Here is a 19665-nt window from a genome sequence, read left to right on the forward strand (position 1 = left end):
TTTCGGAGCAGAGGTATTACGTGCTGACATGATATCACTCATGTCAGCAATTGTGCTGCAGCATTTTCCCCAGGTTGCATGCCATCACATGGGTTATAGTGCCTCCTAGTGTCCGAAGGCAAGAATGCACAGGAATCAACAACCAGGCTGCTCTTTCCAGTCCCATCCCAGTTCATTCTTGCCTTTGTCCTAGGCTGTTCTCTTTATCCTTGTCTACTCTGATCTGTTTACTGTAATCAGTTTTGGTTTGTGTGCTTAGGATTGTGTGTGGGGTGTGCGTGCTGTGGGGAGTTGAGAGAGAGTGTTTGCTTTTGTTTGTTTTTGTGGGGGTGATTTTTCTTTACATTGGGCCCTGCTGAAGCCCCAATCCCAGCTCCAGCAGGGATTCCTAGCCCTCACCACAGCCCGCAGATCTCCCTTTTGCCCTCCAGTCCTCTCCACCCAGGCCTCTCCATCTCTTTCACAGGGCTTGCAGTTGCAGGCCTGAGGATCTCCTAATTGCCCTCAGACCTGACTCGAGTACCGGCTACAGCCCCGCAGGTCTCCCTGTTGCCTGCTGGGGAGGTCAGCTGGTATTTCTCAAGGGGACAGATTTGAGACTGCATCCGGTGGTTGTTGATCCCTAGGGTATTTCCCCAGTATACCTTCCTCTTTTGTTAATATCAGAATGAAATCATAACTGCTGCACTTTCCAGTTTCTCACATAGGAATATTGGATAATTTAGTCTCCTTTTCATGTATAAGGGATGCGTGAGATGCTTTTCTGTTGGTCCTTTAGTCAGTGACTGAATTTGAGATGGGGGGAGTGGATAACAGAGTCTTAGAGCGGTATTCAACTAAAAAGTTGTGCTAGCAAAAGTGTTAGTGCTAGTGCAACAAGATCTCCCCCTCTCCTCCCTCCATATGAGCCCCCTCATCATCCCTAAGTCTGCTCTGGAGGATTCCCCCAGAACAGATTTAGGGGATGCGTGGGGGAGGAGAGGGGGAGATCTTTCCACTATGCAAGGAGGAACCCTTGCATGAATGGAACGATCTGCTTAGCACTAAGTTAAACACAAGCCTGAGGCTCTATCAAACTCTTACACATATTCAGTGTTCTACTTTAAGGCTGCAATCCTAAACCTAGAATTACAATGGGAGTTACTTTTCTGACCAAACAAGAATAGCTGTGGCCCCTCCCTTCAGAAGCATTTTGTTGCTCAAACATTGGTTGACACATACACTGCTATAACAATCTCTTACTTCCTAAACAAAATTTTAATATGCAGTAAAATTATACAATAAAAACTAAAATCAAGTTTGCCTTGTAACTGGTTATAAAGAATGACTCACAGGTGATGTTTTAAAACATAGACGTCATTATTCCTGAGAAAGATTGTTTTCTTATTTTATTTGCTGAACGCATGACTCTGCTGCTTACTTTGCACAGTAATTATTCATTTCTCATTTCATACAAATCTGACATTCTTTATAATCTTGAAAATGAGTGCAAGTATCCTTATCCTCAGAAGAACTATTTTTTATTTTCCTGGCAGGGGCTTTTAGACAATTAGGAAGAGGAATTATGGCAAGAGACAAGGGAGCACCATATGTCAAGCCATGTAGAAATACAGAGATTAGGTAGTACGCTGTGGAGTCCATTACTAGAAAAATGTTTAGGTTAATGTTGTACTAACATAAATCTCCATCAATACAGCACTTTGAACAGCATAGTACAGAGAGTAAGTTTTAAATGCAGAATGAATTGCAGAAAGGTGGGTAGGGGGAAGCTTGTCAGCACTAACTACAGGTACTGACTGTACAATTATTGATTATTCAGAAGAAAATCTTCTAGGTGACAGGTGAAATAGAAAGAGCCTCTTCTGAACAACTCTTTGATTCTGTGTTCTGTGTGGCCATGGCATTCCTCAGAAGCTTATCAGGGCGTTATCAATAAGATCAATCAGGGTGGGCAAATTTCCATAAAAGATTGCTTCCCCTACCCATTTTTCCCTGCAATGACCAGCTTCAAGATACTTTGGGATATTTTCTGGAGTGTACTCATGAGAACATAAGAGCCTGCTGGATCAGGCCAGTGGGCTGTATAGTCCCGCATCCTGTCCTCACAGTGGCCAACCAGATGCCTATGGGAAGTCTACAAGCAGGACCTAAGCAAAAGAGCACTCTCCCCTCCTGTGGTTTCCAGCAACTGATATTCAGAAGCATATGGCCTCTGACTATGGAAGCAGAGCACAGCCATCATGGCTAGTAGCCATTGATAGTTTATGGAAGATAAGGCTTTCTAATCCTCTTTTAAAGCCATCCAAGGTGGCCATCACTGCCTCTTGTGGGAGCGAATTCCATAGTTTAGCTATGCACTGTGTGAAGAGGCATTTTCTTTAGTCTGAATGTTCCTCATCTTTATGAAAGAGTTTCTTTATTGTTCCATCTCACTGTGCTTTTCAAGTGGTTCCAGCCCCTCTGAAAGAGGCAGTGATCTGACTGCTCCTGAAAAAGCCCGCCCTGGACCCATTGGCTTGCAACAACTACCACCTGGTCACAAGTACAGTAGGGCCCCACTATTCTGTGGCCCACTTTGTGGCGTTCCACTAATACGGCAAATTTCAGTTAGAGTAAGGCTCCACTCATATGGCTCTTGTTCCGCTTTTACCGTGTTTTTCAGGCGTCGGGCACCATTCTATTGAATGAGTTCCGCTTTTCGGCGGGTTTCACTTTTAGGCAGGGGTCTGGAATGTAACCCACCGTATGAGTAGGGCCCTACTGTACCCCCTTCTTAGGGAAGGTGATTGAGAGGGTTGTGGCACAGCAATTGCAAGTACTCTTGGATGAAACAGAATATCTTGACCCATTTTAGTGTGGGTTAAGGCTTGGCTATGGGACTAAATTGGCCTTGGTCGCCCTGATGGATTATCTTTATCAGGAGAAGGACAGGGGGAGTGCGACCCGGTTATTCTTACTTGATCTCTCTGCGGCTTTTGATACCATTGACCATGGTATTCTTCTGGGCTGACTTGGTGAGATGGGTATTGGAGGCACTGTTTTACAGTGGTTCCAATCCTATCTCCAGGGTCATTTTCAGAGAATAGCATTGGGTGATTGTCTTTTGGCCCCTTGGCAGTTGTGCTGTGGAGTGCCACAGGGTACCATCTTGTCCCTCATGCTGTTTAACATCTATGTGAAGCCCTTGGGAGAGGTCATCAGGAGATTTGGGGCAAGGTGTCAGCAGTACACTGATGATACCCAGCTCAATTTCTCTGTAACACCTGAATCGGGAGAGTTTTGCAAGCCCTGGACTGCTGCTTGGACTCGGTTGTGGGCTGGATGAGGGCCAGTAAACTGAATCAGAATCCTAGCAAGACGGAGGTGCTGTGGGTTGGTGGGTCCCGAGTTTGATTAATTGGTCAGTTGCCTGCTTTAGATGGAGTCGTGCTCCCTCTGAAAGAGCAGGTCTGTAGTCTGGGGGTGCTGCTCCTGCTCTTTGTTGCTAGAGGCCCAGGTGACCTCAGTGGCTAGGAGTGCCTTTTACCAACTTCAGCTGGTAAGACAGCTGCAGCTGTTTCTGGAGTGGGATAGCCTGACCACTGTTGTCCATGCACTGGTAACCTCCAGGCTGTATTGCTGTAATGCTGCCCTTGAGGTTAGTCCAAAAGCTGCAGGTGGTGCAAGATGCAATGGCAAGACTGCTAACTGGGGCAGGGTATCACCAACATATCACCCCACTGCTGAAAGAATTGCACTGGCTACCTATTAGCTACCGGGCTAAGTTCAAGGTTCTAGTTTTCGTGTATAAAGCCCTATACAGCTTGGGACCAGGATACCTGAAAGACTGTCTTATCCCTTATATACCCAGTTGATCACTGCGCTCTGCAGGTGAGGGCCTCCTGCAGATACCATCTTATCAGGAAGTCCATTCTGAACAACATAGGACATAGGAAATGGATCTTTAGTGTATTGACACCTACCCTTTGGAATTCCGTCCCTTTAAATATTAGACAGGCACCATCTCTGTTATCTTTTTGGCACCTACTGAAGACCTTCCTCTTTCAACAAACCGTTTAAGTAGAGACAAGCTGAATATGAGCCAGTGTGATGTGGCTGCAGAAAACGCAAATTCTATATTAGGCTGCATTAACAGAAGTATAGTTTCCAAATCGTGTGAAGTATTAGTTCCCCTCTATTCAGCACTGGTTAGGCCTCATCTTGAATACTGCGTCCAGTTCTGGTCTCCACACTTCAAGAACGATGCAGACAAACTGGAACAGGTTCAGAGGAGGGCAACGAGGATGATCAAGGGACGGGAAACCAAGCCCTATGAGGAGAGACTGAAAGAACTGGGCATGTTTAGCCTGGAGAAGAGAAGACTGAGGGGAGATACGATACAAGTACATGAAAGGTTGTCACATAGAGGAGGGTCGGGATCTCTTCTCGATTGTCCCAGAGTGCAGGACATGGAATAATGGGCTCAAGTTGCAGGAAGCCAGATTTCGACTGGACATAAAAAAACCCTCCTAACTGTTAGAGCCATACGACAATGGAACTAAATTATCTAGAGAGGTAGTGGGCTCTCAGACACTGGAGGCATTCAAGAGGCAGCTGGACAGCCATCTGTCGGGAATGCTTTGATTTGGATTCCTGCATTGAACAGGGGTTTGGACTTGATGGCCTTATAGGCCCCTTCCAACTCTACTATTCTATGATTCTATGACCAGTCTGCATCTGTATTGGAATTGCTTTTTAACATGTTTTTAAACCTTTTTTAAAAAAATAAATGTTTTTAAAGATTTTTTGTTTTAATATGTTTTTAGTAGTTATTTTGTTTTAATATATTTTAAAATCTGTTTTTATGATGTGGTGCTTTTTTTTTGCACCCTGGCTCCTACTGGGAGAAAGGGCAGGATATAAATCTAATAAATAAATGAATGTATAAGAGGGTGTATATGTATTTTTCACATATATACATGGCAGAGCCAAACATTCATTCATGGTGAACTTCTGTTGTCTCCAATTAATTGAAATCAGGATGGCTATTAAATGTATTTCATATCCCATCCCAATCTGAGTTCAGGCCTGGGTATGGTACTGAATCAGCTTGGGTTGCCCTGATGGATGACCTTTATTGGGGAAGGATAGGGGAGTGCAACCCTGTTATTTTCACTTGATCACTCGGCAGCTTTTGATACCATTGATCATGTTATCCTTCTGAACTGACATGGTGAGATGGGTATCAGAGGCACTGTATTGAAGTGGGTCCACTCCTACTTCCAGGGTTGGTTTCAGAGAATAGTATTGGGTGATTGCCTTTCAGCCCCCTCACAGTGGGGTACTGTAGGGTACCATCTTGTCCCCAGCGCTGTTTAACATCTATATTTTATTTATTTATATTTATATCCAGCCCTTCCTCCCAGTAGGAGCCATTGGGAGCAGTGATTAGGAGATTTGGGGCGAGGTGTCAACAGTACACTGATGATACCTAGCTCTATTTCTCTGTAGCATCTGAAGCAGGAGAGGCTATGCAAGCCCTGGACCAGTGCCTGGACTTGGTGGTGGGCTGGATAAGGGCCAGTAAACTGAGTCTGAATCCTTCCAAAACAGAGACACTGTGGGTACGTAGTTCCTGAGTCCGGATAATTGATAAATCACTTGCTTTGAATGGGGTTGTCAACCCTCTGAAAGAACAGATTAGTAGTCTGGGGGTGCTCCTGGATCCATCTTTATTGCTAGCATCTAGATGACCTCAGTAGCTAGGAGTGCCTTTTATCAGGTTTGGCTGGTAAGACAGCTTCAGCCATTTCTGGACTGGGATAGTCTGACCACTATTGTCCATGTGCTGGTAACCTCCAGGCTGGATTACTGCAATGTGCTCTCTGTGGGGCTTCCCTTGAGATCGGTCCGGAAGCTGCAGCAAAATGCAGCAGCGTGAATGCTTACTGGGGCAGGATATTGCCAACATACCCCGCAGCTGAAAGAATTTCACTGGCTGTCCATTAGTTACCAGGCAAAGTTCAAGGTGCTGGTTTTGGTATATAAAGCCATTTACAGCTTGGGACTGGGATACCTGAAAAATTGTCATGCCCCTTATGTACCAGGTTGATTACTGTGCTTTGCAGGTGAGGGCCTCCTGCCGATACCATCTCACCTGGAGGTCTGTCATGCACAACATAGGAAGCATACCTTTAGTGTTGCGGCACCTACCCTTTGGAATTCACTCCCCATAAATATTAGACAGACAACATCTCTGTTATCTTTTCGGTGCCTACTGAAGACCTTCCTCTTTCAACAAGCATTTTAAGTAAAGACCTTATCCCATTCTGCATCTGTGTTGGAATTACTTTTTAACATGTTTTTAAAGTTTTTTTTTAAAAAAAAGTGTTTTCAAAGATGTTTTGTTTTAACATGTTTTAAAGATTTTGTTTCAAGATAGTTTCGGCACCAGGTCAAGACTTTCCTCTTCTTCCAGGCATTTTAGCATGTGTTTTAAATTGTTTTTATATTGTTTCAAATTTTAAAATTGTGTTTTAAATTGTATATTTATTTTAATGTTTTTGATTGCTGTAAACCGCCCAGAGAGCTTCGGCTATGGGGCGGTATACAAGTGCAATCAATCAATCAATCAATATTTTAAAGGCTGTTTTTATGATGTTTTAGAGTGTTTTTAGTGTTTTTGTTTGCCACCCTGGGCTCCTACTGGGAGGAAGGGTGCGATATAAATTTAATAAATAATAATAAATAATAATGATAACAACATATACCAACAATGATTAACAATGGGAGGTCAGTATGTGCTTCCCATATATTCATGCATCTGTCTTCTCCCTAGAATCCCAGCCTGAATGTTACTCCTGTTCCAAGAGAGATGAGGCCTTCTTTGTACCCTATATTCTTGATGTGCCAAAGATTCCCATTTCAGAGAACTTTTTCTCTGCACTGAATTAACTTATGATCTCTACCTAGCTCTTTTGAACATTTTCGTTAGGCCATGATGCAGCAGAGAACAGCATGTCAGCCTTTCCCACTGCAGAGATTCAGCTGGTGTACATATGTTTAAAAATTGACTAATTACATAATGTTGAGACACAGTGCAATAGAGCATGACACAAATGTGCAGAGCCTGAAACCAATGCCTCATGCTGGACCATCTTTCCCCATAGAGAACATGACAGATTAATAATTGGAACAGCTGAAACTGCTGAAGAATTGACTTGAGGGCAATCAAGGGCTGCAGTGAGTCATTAGTTATGCTTGTTTTTAAAAACACATTTCTCTCTAATGTGGCCTAAGCATGAAGCAAGCCAAATCATCTGAAGTTCAGTTTTAGTGCCAAGACCAATTTTTCAAATAGATGCATAAAAGGCAGTAAAACATAAAAGAGTAATCTGGCACAACTTTTAATATTTAAGTTAAATACAAAATTGGACCTGCGTCATATATCCATTCTTTGTTAGCAATATTTCTGTATGCAAAGACCATTTCCCCCATTGTGTTGAAAAACATCAAGGGGAAAAAGAAAGAAAGTAAAATGATAGCATTTGCTGCTCTTTCCTGGAAATTACTATACTAAAGGTTTAAAGAAAGAGAAGGATATCCATGACTGGGTAAGATATATCACATCAAGCAGATTCTGCTCATTGTCCATCTCTTGACATTTATGCACAAGGAGATCTTTGCAAAGTCAAGGGAATGAAGTATTAGTATTAGTATTAAAGGAATGAAGCCACACAGGAAAAGCCTATCAACAAAAGATTACTGAGCAGTATGGGAATTAAGCTTGTCAATCAGAATTTCTCTGCTATATAAAATCAACCTTTTAAAAATGAACTTATATAAAAATATTATTTAACATCTAACTATTATAATTTTCCTCAATAATTTAGTATATTGGATGAAATTAATGGTGATTATGACTTAATATAAACCACTTAACTGGCAGTTGTAATATGCAACATAGTTTAAAATAGTTATTGGGACTATTTTAACAAGCACCTTATGAGATAGGTTGCTCCATTGTATACATCTGGAATAGAGATGACAGCAAAGTTGCATGCCTAGGCCACCCTAGATTTTGTGGCTGAGATAGAATTTGAATCCAGGTCTTGCACGTCTATACCTATTGGGTATACCATATCACTATCTCTAGTTATCTAGCTTGCCTGCCCACATCATCAAACTCATTGTAAGTATAGAAACAATTATACTGATTAGCCACATATCGTTATTTAAATGTTTAGAGTGAAAAATTACAATTACGTGTGGCAATGTCTTGTTTTTAAAATGGAACCTTTAATTACATACAGGCATATGACAGGAAAGTTTCCCGATTACCCTGATGAAGAACAAGGTGGTTCAGCTGCTCTTTTTGCTGAAAAAACTCCAGAAGAGGTAGAGTTTGTTTCAATCACAATCTTAAAAAGCAGCATTTTTTTAAAAAAAATCAAGTAACCCAAGGGTTGCTAGCTCAGAAGCATCCCAAATCCTGAGATTTCAGGGGTGCGCCCTAGTGATGTCATGGGGTGGGCCCTAGTGATGTCATTAAGCATGATACATTAAGCACCAACCAACCACTCAAACAAAAATTCTCTGATTGGAAATTAAGATAGAAATCTTAGCTAAATGAGGGTGTTCCCATTTAGCTAAATGAGGGTGTTCCCAGCTGAAGTGATGGGATCATTCCTTCTCACCTGTTTAGGGAGCCTGGGTAGGAAACATGTAATCTAGCCTACTTGCTTTTGGCAAGGAGGGCTGAATAATCCTCAGGCGAGGCCAATCACCAGAGACCATTGTAGGAAGAAAGGAGCCTAGTGTTGTGGAGATGTTAGATGGGAGAACTCAGGATGTCCCTGAAGATGGATGACGCTGAAGGCTGTAATTCTAAGCAGACTTACTGAGGGACTAAGCCCCATAGAACTCAACAGGACTTACTTCTGAGTAGATATGGTTAGGATTGTGCTGTTTCTAAGGCTTGACTAATGCTGCAAAGATATCCATATCCAAGCAGGGTTGGCAACCCCCTGCCTAGAATGCCCTGCCTGCCTTTTAACGTGGCTGCTCCAAACGTCTTTACAGACTTGACCCTTCACTGCAGAGAGAGGTTTGAGAAATTAGTAAGAGTTAAGAAGATTATCTCCCCTTTCCTCCCTTCCCTATGGGCTGCCATAAACTCACTTTGACAGCAAACCCAGTTCCAGTGAATAATAATTGACAAAGAGAAAATACACATGGTGTGGTTTACCTTCACAGACAGTAGATTGGGACAAAAGCAATTGAAGCCGCACTTCCCGGTATGTGAATTCTATTTACCACTATTGAGCAAGAAACAAACCATCATGCAAGCAACAAGGTGCATCATCAGTGGGTTTAAGGGAGTTGAGCTGAGCGCATGGAACCACTGTTGTTGCTTCTATGGATGTAAGGGAGTAAGGTCAGAGGTAAATGAAATGCAAATAAAAAAAGGAGAACAAAAGACAGTGATGGTTTCCTAAATGCAATACCATACCAACCACAACAAGATTCCTGTGAGTAAGACAGAAAATTCAGCATCCCACAACCAGTCAAGGTTCCTAACCAAAAACCAAAACTAAAAAAATCCTGGCGCCCAGTCAGCCAAGGTCACAGAAATCCCCATGCAGCACAACCTGACCCAGCAGCTGCAGTTAGTACAGAACAGACTGTTGGTCTCACCTGAAAGGTGGTTTTCCCAGTGTCATGCCATCACATGGGTAATAGCGCCTCTTGGCGTCTGAAGGCAAGAATGCACAGGAGTCAAGACCCAAGCTGCTCCTTTCAGTCCCACTCCAGTTCATTCGAAACAAGGCCAAAGTGAGACATCTGGACAGCAGTCACAAACAGAACAGGCAGAACAGCAAGGAAAAGGGCAACTGCACAAACAAAGGAGCAGCAACAGCCAGAACACATACACAAATGTCTTGACTCATTAAAACATTATAAACCGCTTTGAGGTTTTTTACAATAAAGTGGTATATAAGTGTTGTAAATACATTAATAAATTTTGGAGTCATTATGGCCCTTGGGTCCCTTTCCTCTTTTAGAAACAAAGGAATCTGCCTTATACTAACATAGGTCATTTGGTACCATCTAGCTCAACTCTGATGATATGGACTAGTATTGGTTCTCCAGGATTCCAGTCAATAAGACTGGAATCTCTCCAGAGATTTGATTTTGGATCTTTGCATGCAAAGCATGTGCCCTACCACTGAACTATAGTCCTTCCCCTGCTTAAAAAAAGTATCTTTTTAAATGGTTCTTTTCAATTCACTAATGAATGCACAGCATACCTAGGGCAGATCCAACCATTCATTTAAAGTACATTCAACACACATGAAGCACACCACAGAATCATGGGAACTGCAGTTTGTTAAAGGTGGTGGGAACTATAACTGTGAGGGGAAAACTATACTTTCCAAGATTCTTTGGGAGAAGTCATGTGGTTTAAATACGAGTTGGATGTGCTTTAAATGTATTATGTGGATCTACTTCATAAACTTTGCCTGCATGTATTCCATTTTAATTAATTTTTTAATGGAAATCAGCTACACAGTTTACTGAGTGACCATGGACTACTAACCATCTCTCAGCCTAATCTTCCCCGCAGAATGAAAATAACAGAGGGGAACCATGATCACCCCACACTTGAAATGTAGAGGAAATAATAATGCACAACCATAGTGTGAAATCGGATTCTTTTCAGGACATAGTGTGAAGAAATATTTATATAAGCATGCCTGTCAAAGATGTTTATTATTTATACAACCAGTAAAAATATTTATAGTGCAATCCCATACATGTTTACTCAGAAGCAGGTCCCAATGTATTCAATGGGGCTTACTCAAACAGGGAAGCGTGCACAGAACTGCAACCTCAAGTGAAAAGGAACTTCAATCACCCAACCCAAAATTCAGAATCATGCCACTTTAAGCTTTTTGCAACTGTTATTCTTGTTTTTATGGTTATTGGATTTTAAAGGGATTTATTTCTTGTCGTGAGCTGCCTTGGTTTCCAATCGGCAACCCTACCTAACAGGGTTGCTGGAAAGACTCCATATACACACACTGGAGATGTAAAAAATGCATACCCCCCATATAATAGTTTGTTGTCTAAACCAGTTGGTCATTGTAGAACATTTTTTAGAAATAAATAAAATCAGTATTAGTTTCCTACCAAAATAAAAGCAATGACACGTAAGTAAGCCCTGCCTAATTGCTTTAAAAAATAGGATTGGAGGGGGAGAAAAAGATTTACAACACAAACACAGTCCTTTGTTCACTCAAAAGTCCCATTGACTTACAGCACAATCCAAACCATGTCGACTTAAAAATAAGTCCTATTGAATTCAATGGGGTTTACTTCTGGTATGTGGGATTATCATTGCAGCTTTATTCACAGAAAAGCAAGTATAGGATTAAAGCTTCATATTGGAAAGGTTTTCAAAACAGGCTGTGAATTAGACAAACTGCGCCCTTTAGCAGCCCAGGAAAAAATAAACTCCTTTGATTCCTCATAATTAGACAAGCATAACACAGTGTAATGGCATCATAAGCTGCATGTATAAGTTTTTAAAATTTCCGTTCAAAAATTATTTGAAAGATAAAATGTATAATATGCTAGTTTTGCAAGTAATTTAAAAAACCCTGCATGTACACTTTTATTATAATCAAAAGTGAAATTGTTTACAGTAAACAATTGCCTACCAAGATCCTGCTGTGAATTTTTGTTTTTCATCTCCTGAACACAGAAACAAATGGACTTTTACTACTGCTGAAAGCTATAACTTACTCCATTTATTGAGATTTTCAGACAAGCAGGAAAGGTCAACAGTTTTCTGGCCTTCCAATGGGTTCTAGCTATTGCCTGGAGGTCAACAAATCCCTTGTCAATCACAACCTCACTTATTGGCTATAAACCTGAAAGGGTGGGGTTACAGTAGCCAGCTACAAGTTCATTTAACAGAAGTTGCAGGGGGGTGGCTGAAGTTTTGGTGTATGTCTCTTGAACCAGACCACATAGATACATAATTTTTTTTCTAATGAAAGCTGAGAATCTGGAGATTGGGGTGACTCACCCAGAGAGGACTCCAAAAATCTGGAGTCTCTGGGTGACAACTGGAGACCTGGCATCCCTAAGTAACCCATATGAGATTTAAGTGTAATCAGGCAAATCCAATCATTTACTCTGTTAGTCATTTGCTTTCAGAAATCACATGCAATGTACCATCTATGTCTCATAAACCAAGTCTAAAGGAAATACCGGTACATAATAGTTCCAAATTCCACTTTACGGCGGGGGTCCGGAACAGAACCTGCCGTATAAGCGGGGCCCGCCTGTATTCTGTCTCTGCCACAATCTGTGGTGGGCCCAGTTAATATTATCATACTGAATTCTAGAAATCTAGAAAACAAAAGATGATATTTTGGGGTTGTATCTATACATGGAATGCTTCTTCCGCTATTTTCAGCTTAGTATAAGAGTGTTGCATGAGTAAAGTGATCCTGAATCTGGAGGTTCCTTCACTGGAACAAGCCCTTGTGTAAGATTTTATATGAAATTATTCTTAAGATCTTTTGGGCCCCGCTAGAGTTTATATAGCCATTGGCTTATGGTGTGCCTCTCATGTTTTTCAGTATCTACATTGCTGTGAGACATTATCCATATATTTGGGCTAGGATGTCACCTAGCTTTTCATTTCCAACTCCTGATCTTAAGGAGATCTTGGAAGTTCTGAATCAGTGTCCTGTCAACAGTTTGTGATTGGGATAGTGAATGAGCCAAAACTTAATTTACTCTTAGCAAGAATGTCTGATTAATATCTCCCGCTGAAGAAGCTACAATGTACCATTTATAATTCAGTAATATGAGAGCATTCGTCAGGGGTCTGATTACTTTTGCAAGGCACTGTATATTAAAACAAAGCATATTTAAAACATATTAATATTAATAAAACATCTTTTAAAACATCTTTTTAGAAAAGCTTTAAGAATCTTAAAAAGCAAAAAAATCTTTAAAACGGTCTTTACAGTAAACTAATTTCCTTTATTACAGTTAAATTTTAAAAGTTTTAGACAACTTTGATTCTCTATTTTCTGCCAGGTTGCTGCTGAATTAGCTGCTAAAGAAGAAGAAGCGCAGAAAAAGAAAGGGAAGAAAAAGGGCAAAAAAGAAAAAGGGAAAAAGACAAAGAAAGGAAAAGAAAAAGAAGACGAGAAGAAACCAAAGAAGAAAGATGAGGCAAGAAATTATAATGCACATCTTTTTATCAGATTGTGTTGATTCATATATATCTTGGGTAGAATCTGGATGAGAACTATGTGTACTGTACTTTAATAGAGTGCAGAAGTTGGGACTGACAACAAAATGTTGCAGTGTGTCCTCATCTTGACAGGAGTGCTTCTGTTTAGGGATCTAGCCTTAATCCATAAAGCTGTTTGGGATTCTTATCTGATAATCTTGTGTCTTGGAAAACTTAATCTGGAGACCTCCACTGACATATCCCTTATAGTTCCACCACCAGTATCACCTTCATTATTGTCCCATTGCCAGAGGCTAAAGCCACCTCTTGACACTAAATCCATATCCTGGCCTTTTGTCTTGCCACCATACCCAGGGCCGGTTCTAAAGGGCGGCCAGGTGCGGCCCTGAGGGGCCCTCCGCACCCCTTCCGCTATCTGCCCGAGCCGCCCACCATCCCCCCGCTTTACCTACCTTTCTCTCTGTTGTTTTTTGCAGTGCATTCAGGGTTGCCATCAATCAAGATGGCGGCTGAGGTTTCCGTAAGGGGCTGAAGCCCCTGCCGCCAACTTGGTTGATGGCAGCAATGTGCATGCTGCCTGCCATCAACCAAGATGGTGGCAGAGGCGGCAGCCCCTTACGGAAACCTTGGCCACCATCTTGATTGATGGCAACCTGCATGCACAGGGCACGCAGCCACAAAAAACAGCAGAGAAAGGTGGGTGAAGTGGGGAGATGGCGGGCAGTTCGGAAGCTCCTGTCCTGCGATCCACGGTGCGGCTTCTGCCGCGGATCGCAGAAGGGGAGCGGAGGGGCCTGGGACAGGCTAATGCCCAAGGGCCCCGGCATGCCTGGAGCCGGCCCTGACCATACCAAACTAGACTTTCCACAGAACTACACACATGGAGGCAGCATGATATCATTGAGAGAGCACAGCCTGTTTTCCAGAAGTGAATGATCCAACAAGGGTCGCTGAGCATCTCTGACACATTCTTCCCAAAGGGTGTGCAGTTACAACCACTACAACTAAGCATCTACAACTTCCATTCCATCCCTGAAATTGTTTTTGTGAACACACAAGCATCGTATTTATTGAATTGAAAAAATCCAAATGAAAAAGCTGCTTTCTATATTGTGCATTCAATTTAAAAGCAGCTGCTGTTCACTTTCTATTTCACACTAATGTTATTGAAAAATGACACATTACAGATGAAAAGCCCACATCCTAAACTTACATACTTGGAAGTAAGTTTCATTAACTAGAACTTACTCCCAAGTAAATGTGCATAATATTGATCTTCAAGAGTATTGTCCTGTGCTTTCTTACTTGAAAGTAATTCCCAGTGCATTAAATTGACATTTTTGACAGCTAGACCCTCTCTTAAGGGGCAGGTGAGCTCATATCATAACAGGCACTCCCTGATTTAACCAGGACCTATGTGGGAGGAATGCTTTATATGTGATAACAGTCAAGTTAAAATGCATCTGGAAACCAAATGGGAAACCAAGGGCTGTATATGCCCTTGCCTCCCAACTTATGTCAGGAGATATGCTGCTCCTTTCTGCATGAGATGAAGGAAAGTCAAATAAGCTTTTAGATGCAGGAAAGATTCCTTTAGAAAATGGAAGTCTTGTCCAAATGAGAATTAAAAGAAACACAAAGTTTGGCAAAAGAAATGCAAGCAGACAATAAGAGATGCTTGAAAAGAATTTGAGAAGCACATTGCTAAAAATATAAAAGACCAACAACAAAAAAATTCTTTAAATACATTAAATTTATGTATTTAAATGTATTCCCTATTAGGGAAATGGTTGGACCCTTGGATAACAAGGGAGTTATAGGTGAGTTCAAAGAGGAGGAGATTGTAGAAAGGTAAATGAATTCTTTGCGTCTGGCTTCATATGAAAGATACAGATCCCTCTCCCTTTCATAGGAAAGGAGTTCGAGACATTATAGACAAAATAAAAACTAACAAATCACTGGGTCAGGATGGCATCTTCCTGATAGTTCTTAAAGAACTCAAACGTAAAATTGCTGATCTACTGACAAAAATATGTGATTTGTCCCTAACATCAGCCTTTGTACCTGAGGGCTGAAAATTACACAAATCTTTGGTGCAACTACATTTGGAATATTGTGTACAGTTCTGGTCACCTTGCTTCAAAAAGAATATTGTAGAACTAAAAAAGATTCAGAAAAGATTCAGAAACCAAAATGATCAAGGGGATAGAGCAACTCCCCTAAGAGGAAAGGTTAAAGCATTTGGGCCTGTTTAGTTTAGCGAAAAGGTGAGTAAGAGAAAATATGATAGAGGTGTATAAAATTATGCATGGCATGGAGAGAGTGCATAAAGAAAAGTTCTTTTTCTCTGATAACACTAGAATGCCATATATAAATATTTTTATAAATAGATAAATAATATAAACTCAGGGACATCCAATGAAGCAGAATGTTGGGAGATTCAAAAGAAGGTACTTCTTCAACACAGAGTATAGTCAAACTATGGAATTTGCTCCCACAAGAGGTAGTGATGGCAACCAACCTGGATGGCTTTTAAAGAGGATTAGACAAATTCATGGAGGACAAATGATAAATGGCCACTAGCCATAATGGTTATGTTCTACCTCTAGTGTTGGAGGCAACATGCGTCTGAATGCTAGTTGCTCAGGTCCTGCTTCCAGGCTTCCCATAGGCATTGGGTTGGCCTCTGTGAGAATATGATGCTGGACTAGATGGACCATTGGCCTGATCCAGCAGGCTCTTCTTATGTTCTTATAATTTGAAAGGAAGAACCATCTACAATATCCGCCTAATCCCCCTTACCAGATCACCCCTCCCAAACAACAGCACGTCTAGCTTTTGGAACCATAGCTTCCAAACGTTAGTACAGAACAGACTCTTTTGTTTCCTGATTAGTTGAAAAATAGAAGAATTCCAATGACATATCACTTCAAACCAATGGAGACTCTCTCAATAAAATAATGGGCAACGTGGGTGAGGGATCATAACACCTACAAAGTGGCTGAAATCGGAGCACTGATGTCCAGAAGAAAGCAAGTAGAGTCTTGCTTGTGAAGATATGGGGATCACTGATGCCAGCTACTCTCAATATTACCTGTTTTGTCATATCAGCTTTTATTTTAATTGTCTGTGTTTCTAAATTACTTAGATCAAGGTTTTATTTTATACATTAAGGAAGAAGAAGAAGGTTGGAAAATGGCACCTAGTAATTTTCTCCCAGTAATGGAAGAAGGAAACAACAAATACAAAGGCAAGTAGAGAAAGCATCATTTGTTTAAATGCTGACTATAAAATTAAATGATGGATATTCAGGCATGCCTATGGGCCTGAACTATACTTCATTGCTGGACAAGATCATAACACAAAACCATTTAGCATATGAATACTTAAGATTATATTCTTGCCTCTCACTCTACTAGCCTGCCTAACTGAACACTTGTAAAGAGAAAATACTGAGCATTCAAACATCAAGACATGGCAAGTGGCATGCATTTCTGTGGGTTCCTTACCAGAGGACTTGTTTGCCATAATATGTAAGCAAGGCCTTGGAAATACAAAAGGTAAAAATGGCAAATTAGCATGCTGTCTTGCCTAGGGTGCATGCTCCATTAGATATTTTTTAATAGCATTTTAAAGATTTATGTTTTAAATGTGTGGCTGGGGATTTCAGAGCTATTTAACAGGATATGGTACGGTGGATTTCTTCATCAAAAGATCCCATTTATCATGTAGATTTTGTGGCAAGAGAAGGGTGGTGTTAATTTCTTGGGATCTAAGTGAAAGCAGATGTGTGCTTATTTCCAGGAGTTGCCAGTTTAAGGACTCCCACTCCATTGCTATAAAAACATAGATATATTAGAGGAGGCCTAGACAACTTGTGATCCACAATGCTAAATACAACCCACCAGTCATGTATGTAGCTAGGGATGGGTGAGAAGTTTGATTAAATTCACATTTCAAGCAGACTTTATCAAATTCACAATTTCTGAAACAATATGAGAACTGAAACACAGCCATCCTGCAAAACTTGCATTTGTTAGAATTTTGGGGTGCAGTTCGCCAACTAAACATTTATGAAAATGCATCTATTAGGGGAAAGTGTGCATAACAATGAATACCTGAGTGAAAATAACACACAAAAGGCATGATATGATGAGAAAGGGCTTGCAAAAATGTGCGCCTTTGTCAAAACTGCCTACAAAATATGTTTATTTGGAGAAATTCGCACTAAAATGGTGGAGAATTTTCATGAGGATTTTTTTTAAAAAAAGATCGCAGATCGCTGTAGAAATGTAGAGAACTGAATTTAACGTTGGAAAAATGAGAAACGGAGAGAAACGAAACAGGCAGATCTTTCCCTCCCTAATGGGAGCCCACCAGGAGTGCCATAAACCTTTCTTGGACTGAAAAAAAAGCGGGTTGCCAAACCACGATGCAGGGCTGGTAGGCGGCATTTGGTTTAATTATGGGCCACAATTTCTTCAAGCCTGTGCTAGGAGCTGGGAAATTATTTGGCGGAACAGAGGAAGGCAGTTGGTGCATTTGTCTCAAACCTACTATTCCTGTCTTTGGGTGATTACAGGTGCAATATACTATGTTTATATAGCTCTTACTGTTTAATACCAATTGTATATAGGCATATATACACATAGTGGGGGGGGTTCTAATAATTGAGGTCAGAAGGAAATAAAGAGCAGACAAGTACAGATGGTGATAAGTATTTAGCAGAAGTCATTCACAATTACATGAAACCACTGAATTACAGCCAATAGTCACTTGTTCTGGACTGAACCGAAACAAAGAATTTTTGGCATATTACATGTGTTAATCGACTTACCAATGCCAGAATATCTGTGTCATCAAGAACTGTTTTGTGAATTATTAGTGTTAAGTACATAATTACCACTGTCTACTTTTCTGAATTTAGTTTTCCTCTTACCTCAGTTTTTTACAATCCCTCCCCTTCAGGCCATGTGCATATGGACCTATAACTAAGGATAATATTTAGTGTATCTGATGGTGGACTATAGTTTATGAAGGCTTATGTCATAAAAAAATAGTTAGATCTCAAGACTCTTTGTTGTTTTTGTTGCAAGACTAACACAGCTACTCCTCTGGAAATTGGAAAAATATGTTATCTGTAAAGGATCCTTGTTTATTGGAAGCCATCCCAGGGTCACTTAATCAAACATGGAATATTCACTACTTATGCTAAAGACTGACAATAGCTTGAGAGTTCTCTGTGTAGTTGCTTACTCTAAATCACAACAGACTTCTGAACAGCCTAACAGATATAGAACAAGTAGTTCAGATTTTACTCCAAAGCCAGAAACATGACAATGGTCATTTAAAAGTGCATGAACCCTACTTAAACAAGATTCCTTGTTTTGTGTTTTTACTATTTTGCAGTGACCTTTATTGTTTGCTATTATTTTATTATTATTTACATTGGGAAGGGAAATGAGGAAGAAAAATATAGGAGCCGTGGTATATTCTGTGTGTTCTGTGTTTAATATTCTTTCTGAGATTCAAGTAATAAAACTAAATGAGTTTGCAGATTTTTGCCAGTTGAATAGTAAACATATTTCCAATGTATTTAAATACAGTGCAGGGCCTTGCTAATACATGTAAAAGTAACTCTATACACACCATACTAGTTATTGCATGCAAACATGGTGACTTTAACGTTCTGACCTTCCGTTTAAAGTAGAGAAGAAGCATGTGGTTTACGGTTCATTGAAAGGTTTTTAACACATACAAGCTACCTGACTTTTACACTAAAGAAGCAGTACACCAACTGACTCTTTAAAACTACTTGGATAATTGCCAGGCACATAAAGCCTTTTGTTGATTTGTCCTTAGAGAAATAGTATCATTAATCTAGTTATGGTAAGGACAGTAAATAATTTGTTTCATTAAAACTCAGTGTGGTCCATCTTTGGATAATAAATAACTAGATTCTAGTGCCTGTGTGAAAACGTATCACTTAAAATTTGCTGACCCATCCAGGAAAGTGTTTAAAAATCACAGTAATCTGTATAATCATCTTATTCCCCCCAGGCTAAAATTCCAAACAGTGGTAACCCTGATGGAAGTGTCTTTCTAGCTACTATTGCAAGTCAACTTTCTCTGCTGAAATATTTCAGGGCATCCATCATGTTACTTAAAAGGTTAAGAAAATTTAAAGAAATGAATGCCTTTCAACATTTCCCATCTTTGGTTGCAAATGAGAATTACTTGCTAAACATTTGCCATGAAACTGCAATGAGAATCAGAGTGAATTCCCACAAGTCAAAGATTATTTCAGTTTAAACCTGAAAGATCTTCTCAGTATGCATATTAAATGCCATCTGGATTTATTGCCAAAGGTTGATAACTCAGAGAATTTATTCTATCTTGTTACTGTA

General features: G+C 40.4%; 1 protein-coding gene across 5 annotated transcripts in view; it reads left to right on the forward strand.

The window, feature by feature from the left end:
* IQCA1 (IQ motif containing with AAA domain 1) overlaps window positions 1-19665 on the forward strand; it is a 154867-nt gene that overhangs the window by 57128 nt on the left and 78074 nt on the right. For all 5 annotated transcript variants that reach the window (XM_061607657.1, XM_061607656.1, XM_061607658.1 and 2 more), the window contains 3 exons: window positions 8292-8376; window positions 13099-13236; window positions 16433-16508. In XM_061607657.1, the coding sequence (XP_061463641.1) occupies window positions 8292-8376; window positions 13099-13236; window positions 16433-16508 (299 nt within the window). The remainder of the gene's footprint in view (window positions 1-8291; window positions 8377-13098; window positions 13237-16432; window positions 16509-19665) is intronic.

This window comes from Rhineura floridana, chromosome 2, assembly GCF_030035675.1.
Source record: "Rhineura floridana isolate rRhiFlo1 chromosome 2, rRhiFlo1.hap2, whole genome shotgun sequence".
Classification (NCBI taxonomy): domain Eukaryota; kingdom Metazoa; phylum Chordata; class Lepidosauria; order Squamata; family Rhineuridae; genus Rhineura; species Rhineura floridana.